We start from the raw sequence: 8,882 nt of genomic DNA, 5'->3' as shown, positions 1-8,882 counted from the left end.
AGGCATTTAATAAGCTGGCACTTATTGTGATTACAACCCCCAAAATTGCAAAAATCATTAAAGCTTCTTACACCACTGTGGAGAACAACAGTTTGCATTTAGTTGAGTGGCAGCAGCCGGGCCCTCCCTTTAAGTAAGGGTGCAGCAAGCCGATTGGCAGTACTAGAGCATGTTGGACTGGACGGGGTAAACATGTAAGTAAAAGCATCAGGGTTCAAAGTTCATGTTCATTCAATAAATCACTTACTAGGAAAGTTAAACAGCTGTTCAGTTCGTTTTCATTTTCACATAAATGAATCTTACTGCTGAGAGCCACAGTGTCCCTCTCAGTGATGGGAACCGTATTCCACTGCTGGGATTGGGCACCTATGGAGACCCTCGAACGGTGAGGAGAATATAATGTGTGTGTTTTTAGATCTGTGCGAGAGCTGCTTTGGACTTTATATGCATTGGGGGAGGTCAGGTTGTTGTTTGCAGTGATTGGATAAATATTAACAGTTGTTTTAGATGTATGTAAATCATTAAATGTGAATATATCTATCAAACAGGAATTCATATTTCCCCTAAAAAATTAAGCACAACTCAACCAGGAAAAAAAAGTTTTGTTTTGTCTATTTCCAATAGACACCCAGAGGCACAGCACTGGAGTGTGTCAAGCTGGCCATAGATGTTGGTTACAGGCATTTTGACGGGGCATTGGTGTATTTCAATGAGCATGAAGTGGGTAAAGCCATTCGAGAGAAGATAGCTGATGGAACTGTAAAAAGGGAGGACATCTTTTACTGTGGAAAGGTAACACGTTTAGCTTTTTGTCATGTAGTTTTATGTAGTAGAATGTTTAATATGGACATTTGAACATTGTAAACTGTTTTCCAAAATCAGAAACATCTTTCTATACTGACATGCTATCATTTGTAATCACTTATTTTTAAATTATTTTGTGTCATATTCCTCAGTTATGGAATACATTCCATCCACCAGAGTTGGTGAGGCCGACGTTGGAGAAGACACTGAAAGCCTTAAAACTAGATTATGTGGATCTCTACATTGTCGAGCTTCCTATGGCCTTCAAGGTTTGTATGTAGAACACATATACTGTAGATGGCAGTTTACTTATCAGCCAGACATGTAGTGTCTCTGAACATTGCCCTGGCGGTCCCTGTGCTAATGTTTAGTTAACACAATACTCCCCTGTCAAACCGTATAGTGTGATGAAAGAAGAAGACACCATGTTTAAAAGAATTTGCTGATTTAAAACTATTTAAAATAAAATAAAAAGTTGAATAAATAATTTTTTCAGATGGAAAAACAAACTTAATAGGCCTACATATGCATGACCATTCCCATCCAGCATTAAAGTTTAAAATCTAACAGCAAGGTTTTTTGTTGTTTTTAAATATGCACTAGACATGATGTCAAGCCAATGTTATGAAACTGTTCATTTAAACTATCACTTTGTGCTTACATTTTAGCCTGGAGATGAGTTCTATCCAAAAGACAAGGATGGCAAATACATCTACCACCACACAGACCTCTGTGCCACATGGGAGGTGAGTTTGATTGAGTTCACAATGGATGGTCCTGCTGTTTGGTAACTTTGCATGACTTTGCTCCTCTCCTTCCATGTTATCTTTAATATGTTGATATTGTATTCTGCCTCACACGCCTACTGTACTTGCATTTAAGTTAGCATGGGTATACAACATATTAAAGACACTTTCCAATACTAAATACAAGTCAATGCGACCATTAAGGGGCGGTTGATGCCATCAGATTATGTCAAGGACATTGTCATAAACAGCCAAGCTATGTTCAAAGGTCTGCTTTTTCCCCTCTTTGCTTATTTTTTTCTCCACTATCTCCGTTCGTCTGTAAAGATAATCACTATCAATCTTATTCTCTTGTAGGCTTTAGAGGCTTGCAAAGACGCAGGGCTGGTTAAATCTCTGGGAGTCTCAAACTTCAACCGCAGACAGCTGGACCTGCTGCTGAATAAACCCGGCCTCAAACACAAACCTGTATCCAACCAGGTGAACCCAACTTGTCTCTGTGGACACACACTGACACCGGCTAACATAGTACATGTAGTAGAGTAGAATATTGAAGTACTGTACACAGTAGTAGATTTACAAGAAGGCATGGCTTAGCTTTTCATTCTACAAGGCTATTGCAAATGCTCCTTTCCCTTCCAGCAAATGCTAAATCACATTAACTGACTGTTGATAAATATGTGGGCTAATTACTCTTGCTTTGATGAAGAGTTTAGACACATTTTGAACTTAATCTATTTTCAATAGTTCCATTTATGAATATATCTTGTAAAAGTTCAAAGCTTACATTCCCACATGAAGTTTCAGTTGATGTTGCAGTGCTGAACTGTTGTATTTGGGTTGCTAATAGAGCATGCTTAATACTCAACATACTTAGATGACTCTCCTTGTCACAAAATATTCAAAGACTACATCAGAAGTCCTTCTTTAGCTTATGATATTAAAACGACTGGATTTTCCTATCAGCTCCCATCCAATTTTGTTGCACATGATGCTAATTCAATGTCAAACCGCTTACATTGTCTTGACTTACCTGTAGGTTGAATGCCATCCATATTTCACACAACCCAAGCTCCTGGAGTACTGTCGCCAGAATGACATTGTGATCGTTGGCTACTGCCCACTTGGCTCCTCCAGAGATGCATCCTGGTATGTAGGCCAGGGTGATATTGGTTGTTAGCTGGTATTTTAAATACAAGAAAAAGAAAGTACCATGACACATAGCTTTTGTCATGGAAAGTCCTTAACCCAGATCATAATTATTTGACAATGCTGAAAATGAAATAAAAACAATGCTGCTGCCAGCAAATCAAACACAAATCTATAGCATGTCATATTTCAACAGGAGTATTGTTACCAAATCTTCAACACTTTGCGGGATGAGTTACATAAAACGTTGTTATAAAATAAGCCTCTATCCCGGAATAATTGTTTGTCTGCTGTCTGTGCTCAAGGGTGAATGTGAAATGTCCTCCCATGCTGGAGGATGAGCTGCTTGTATCCATTGGTAAAAAGTACAACAAGAGCAGCGCACAGGTGGCTCTGCGCTTCAATGCCCAGAGAGGAGTGGTAGTCATCCCCAAGAGCTTCAACCCAGAGAGGATCAAACACAACTTCCAGGTGGGTTGACCAAAAGGCTTTTTTTTTTATCACACTATGGCGTGTAAGTAAGACAAGTTATAGTGTCAAAGTTCATATTTCAAACAGCACTTCTAAATGAATTGAATTTGTTTCAATAAAAGCAAACCGTCTTTTGTTCAGATATTTGATTTCTCACTCACTGAGGAAGAAATGAAGGCGATTGAGGAACTGAACAAAAATATCCGTTTTGTGGAGCTGCTGATGTAAGTATAATCTTTGATAGGAAAATATATAATCAAATGTCAAATCAGACCAATAACTGTTATGTATTTAAATGTTCCGTTTTGTAGTTATAATCCACTGTGTTGTCTGTTGTGTCTTTCTTAATTGTGGAACGCAGGAATAGACCAATACGTTTTCATCATAATGGCCAAGAAATGATAACACTTTTTGTTTTTGTTCCAACACAGGTGGAGCGACCATCCAGAGTACCCATTTCATGAAGAATATTAACTATGGCTTTCACACAAATAATTTCAACACTTTTCATCATCTCTGTGTGTGACCAATGAAGTTTACACTGGTACATTTCAACTCCAAACACTAGAGGGCTCTAGCTCACAGTAAATAACTACACAGACAGTTTTAAAGTGAACACAGCTCAGATGTAAGATGACAAATTTGTCTATTTGAGGCATACGAGTTTCATGTTAGACTCACATTAGTCTCATCATGGGATATTTAAAAAGAGTTCATTGTTATTTACAACTTGTTTTAATTTAATTGATTCAACTGCTGTTATAAATAAAGTTTGTTTTTAAAAACAATTCTGCTTGTATTAAATGTGTTAAAAATAAATCATATTTAGAGCAATACATGCGGATAGTTAACTCTCTGGTTTGCTGAACAAGCCAATTAGGTTTAGCTTTTCTAGCTACTACGTTGCAGTATATTTCAGTGTTCACATTGAGTGTTTCACTCCTGCTTTTCAAGTAAGAAGAGTGAATTTGTGAAGTACATTTTAAAAACAACTTAAGCTGACCAAAGTCCTGTGTCATGTTTGAGGCAAGGATAGGAAAACAACACAGATATAGAACAGACAGGGAGATTACAGGTAGTTATGTAAGTCCAAAAGCCAAAAATGGCCTTATGTGGCCAGCACACATATTTAAACTGCGGGCGATCTCAAAAATAGAAAATAGCTCTAGTTGTAACACTGGATGGATTCAGTATTTGTTTTAAGTTGTTATTATCAAATGAAGAAAAGCAATGTGTTAGTATTTGTGAATGCATGAAACTGCCCTGAGGGAATAAATGTGTATTGATGGCACTGGATCTTCTAGACTCGACATTTGGATTTGCTTGCTGCTGTGCCATTATTTTAGCAAGCACAATTCTACCATAACACCATAGCAAAGAATGGGGAGGACAGACTGCACACATACAAAAATGTAATGTGATTAAGGGGAATTGCAGGTATTTACTTGAGTTTAAAGATCCGTTTCCAGCTGTCTAAACATCTCAGCCACTAAGGAATTTTGGTTTAATTACATTGTTTTTGCTTTGTAGTTGCATACCTTCATGAGGGCAGCCATTTGAAAGGGAAACTCTCATAACATGATACACGACAACCAAGGTCATTCATTTCAACCTTTTTGAATTGGTTCTGCTTTGTTTTGTGAATTAATACACATATCAGGACATGTTTTAATGCAACGAAAACAATATATAATAAGCAAAATACTATAGCAGCTGAAACCTTTTTAGTACTGTTAGATGGGTATATGTAGATGGGTTTGAGTGACATCGTAACATGGCAGCCAAATAGCTGCTGGTATTCATCTTTGAAAGCATGAGACAAAAAGAAACTACTACATCAGACATTGATATGAATTCCCTGAATAACTGTAATCTCTTTCTCTCTATGTCTTGTTTGGTCACAGAGGGTTTGTGTGTTTAAAATCTCTAGTGTTTACACACCTATTACCTACTTTAGCCGTAATGACCAGTTTTTTCTCCTTGGCTGTCCATCAATGACAGAAGTTGTCAGTCAGTTGCATTTTATCAATGGGTATTTTGTTTTTAGTGAATTCACGTCTGCTAATCTCATTAGCAGTCATGTCAAGAAACTCCTACTTTGTTGGGATGCCTCTTACTTGAGAAGGCCCCTCTTGAAAAAGGTTTGGGTAAATATTTGTATTATGCTAGGGCTGATCATTTGGTTTTGCAGAAACTTAAAACTTGGGGAAAGTGTGGAGGTGTATTACTTACTCTGGTCTTGTCTCTGGTCCATGCAGATGTTGTATGAGGTTATATTTTGAAAACTTGCAGTACAATTCAAAAATACTATGCAGTGTTTTTATTGACTGACCCCAAGTTTGACAAACTTATATAATGCACACAATGTTTTCAATCAAATTGGTCAATGCATTAATCCTTAATAAGCCCTGTCTGTGCGACCTCATGGGCTGAACAGCTACAGGTTAAGATTGTATAATTTTTAATATTGTTTTTTTTTCTTCGTTAAAGCTATAGTGCGTAGCTTCTGTCACCCCCATGACGCTGCCATACTGAGAAGTACAGAGAGTCTTTTGTGGAGCTAGTAGGCCTAATCAACTGTGTCAACTCATTTGGCAGTGGCTTGAATGTAGCCGATATTCATTAATATGAAAAAGTTACGCAATATAGCTTTACATGAGATTCCTCTTTAGACTAAATGTAACAAGCACATTTGAGTTTGTGTGAAGAGACAAGATGGACCCTTCAGAGTACACAGGCTGATCAGTGGCCTGTGGCTGTACAGTCCAAGAACAGCAGGAGGCTGCAGAGGGAATAAAAGAAATACAGTTCATTAAGGAGGCCTCTTCTGTTGTTTGTCTTGTTCAGTGACCCAAGCAAGCGTGACAATAGTTCTGGATACTAGCATAGCATTTGGAAGGAAGCAATCGTTACACAATTACACTTTTGTTGTAAATGACTGAATAAAAACAGCTAATAGGATTTTTGTTTCTGCTCTGTACCATATCTGGATTAAAGTTGTAGTTGTCAATCAGAGCTGCACACATTTTTTTTTCAATGTGCATATCTTATTATTATTGAGTTATTTTGTCTTTGTGTAGTTTTGAACTTTTCATCTCAGTAGACATACGCTGTAACTTACTAGAATAGTTTGACAACTTCAACAAAACATCAACACCTGGGTCGGAGAAAGAGGTTTAGGTGGTTGGAGGGCTACAGATACAGTACCTGTGCATTCACCTTGACAACAAACTGGACTGGAAATGTAAAATGGAGGCTGTCTACAGCAAGAGACAGAGCAGGCTAACTTGTGAGGAAGCTTTCGATCCTTCAATGCGTGCAACAAGATGTTTAAAATGTTCTATCTGTTGTGGAAAGTTTTCTTTTGCAGCCATCTATTGGAGCAGCAGCATCAGAGACACTGAACAAAGAGATAGAGAAAGTTAGAGCCCCTAACTAGAGTTGAAGAATCATGTTGTACAAGCTGCTCAAGATAATGGACAACACTTCACATCCACTACACAGCCTGCAGGTCAGACGGCAGAGTGTAGTAAAGACCTGTATAGAACGTCTTTTCTGCCAAATGAAATAAGCATCTAAAATATTTTAAATTTTTTAATGAACAATTGCTCCTTTTTTCTTTAGATATTTCTTTAAGTATTTTATTGACAGTTGAGAGGCGAGGTTACAGAGTTGAAATGGGGAGAGAGAGGGAGATGAAATGCAGGAAAGGTCCCCGGGTTGGACTCGAACCCGGAACCACTGTGACAAGGATTGAACTCATATGGTGCACGCTCTACCTACTACGCGCCCCTAACATCTGCTTTTTTAATTCTGTTATTATTTTCTATATAGGAAAAAAAATACATCATCCATGACCGATTTGAAACAGGAAGGGTCAGAAGCACATCATTCCGCCAATCCACATGTACCTCCATAAAGACCGTCTGGTTGTGACCTTCTAACATAATGCCTTTGATCCAAGTCACTCTGGCCCCCTGTGGTGGGAAAATGTTCTGAATGGACTTCTGGGTCTGTGTGGAAGGAATTTAGTTGAGGAAAGAAAAACTTGGAGGGGGTGGGGAGGTTCATGTGTTTTGATGCAGGGGCTACGTAAAACGGGAGTGAGGTTCGAAAAAAACACTCAAATATTGGAGTCGCTTGTTTCAAATATTTTAACACCTTATTTGAGAGACTTTTCCTTTTATCAGACAAGACATGGACATAAGCCATCGTCACAGGGTATACAAATATACTGATGAGGACAAGGCAGAAAAAATAAAAATAAAAAATAACATCGGAAATAGACAGGTCGCAACAACAACAAAAAAAGACCCAAAAAAACAAAAACACACCAGCCACGTGCATACTAGTCTTGTTTAGCAAACAGGACAGCTCACCAGCAAATGTATGAGTTCATAGTTCCAGGTCGGGTAAATTATTCACATAGTTTATTTATGGGTCCGAGGTTTTGTCAAATCTTGTCGGAGAGTCACTGAGGGTGCAACCTATACTATCTATGGGTGCAACTGATTTATTTTCCCAGCTTGGAGTTCAAATCTGTAATCCATTGGTTATGTTATCCGATGGAGGAAATACATCTTTCCATTTGAGTAGAATATAGCACCTGTAGAGAGAAAAAGGCAATGACCTTCTGGAAATTGACAGGCTTTGTGGATAATGCATTTTTGCATCTTTTAATCTTCTTCAAAATAACCACGGTATGATTCCAGATCATTTCACATTATGCAGATCCACCATATGCACGTGTGTGACCAGCCTCTCGCCCATACTTTGTGGCATGCAGCCCTCTGAACAGAAAGGTCCTGGGAGAATGTGTGTGTCAAAAGGTTACGCAATATGCCCACCATGCTGAGACAGCACAGACCTCTAGTGTGCTGCGGGGAGGGAGTGTGTGTGTGTGTGTGTGTGTGTGTGTGTGTGTGTGTGTGTGTGTGTGTATGTGTTTGTGGTGGGGGTGTGTGAATGGGATTGGGGAAAAGGGGGGAGTCTTCAGAGAGGGGGCATCTGAAAGGGAAAATCTCACTGCGGGCTGCACCAAAGTGTTCAGTTTCTCCGATTCTCCGCCCCTGTATGAATGTTAAATGTTGAATGTTATAGTGAAACCTGAAACGGACAAAACAACAGCTGATAGGCCTGTATTGGGTGACCCACTCTCTTCTTGTCACTGTACATCATCATGAAAGGTGAGTACCTTTGATTATTGATCTTGTGATTTGATTTTTTTTTGGGGGGGGGTGATAAAAAATGTAAGAAGTAAAATGATTGCTATTTATTAACTATTATGAACATATTTTTAAAGATCCATGGCAAATGTTAACTGTTTTGATAGATCTCTGCATGCATGGTTATGTCCAGCTTACAAATGGCCTGCAGTAATAACACTTTAACTCAGTTACAAAGACATGTAAGCTTAGTTCATATATTTGCAACATTTTCATGCGCAGTTTATCCCATGACGATAATCCTGCAGTCAAACGCAGGAAAACAGAAATCAGATCCAATGGCAGATGGCTTGTCTGGAATGTATTTCCCCATCCGTCAATAAGTAACCTAATACGCAAGGAGTTACTCATTTTCCCTGATTGTGAATGTTAAGTTAAAGAAAATGCATTGTGAAAGGCAATATCAAGTGGATCATGGATATTGTTTTGCAAATATCTGTTTGTACTCCTAATGCTCACAACACGATTGATTGGAAATCAAATGAGA

The 8,882-nt window shown here is 38.5% G+C and overlaps 1 protein-coding gene across 1 annotated transcript; it reads left to right on the top strand.

Moving 5' to 3' along the window:
• Positions 1-292: 292 nt before the first annotated feature.
• On the top strand, positions 293-3,644 carry LOC307250194 (aldo-keto reductase family 1 member D1-like; the record flags this gene model as incomplete). The annotated part of the gene is made up of 9 exons (XM_080027196.1): positions 293-385; positions 625-792; positions 957-1,073; positions 1,473-1,550; positions 1,908-2,030; positions 2,590-2,699; positions 3,005-3,170; positions 3,312-3,394; positions 3,602-3,644. 9 exons carry the CDS (start codon positions 293-295, stop codon positions 3,642-3,644), a joined length of 981 nt encoding a protein of 326 aa, XP_079883322.1.
• Positions 3,645-8,882: the final 5,238 nt, after the last annotated feature.

The sequence above is a fragment of the Ammodytes marinus genome (genome assembly GCF_949987685.1).
Source record: "Ammodytes marinus genome assembly, chromosome: 5".
NCBI lineage: Eukaryota > Metazoa > Chordata > Actinopteri > Uranoscopiformes > Ammodytidae > Ammodytes > Ammodytes marinus.
Note: the sequence above shows the minus strand (reverse complement) of the source record. Positions and strands in the feature narration are given on the sequence as shown.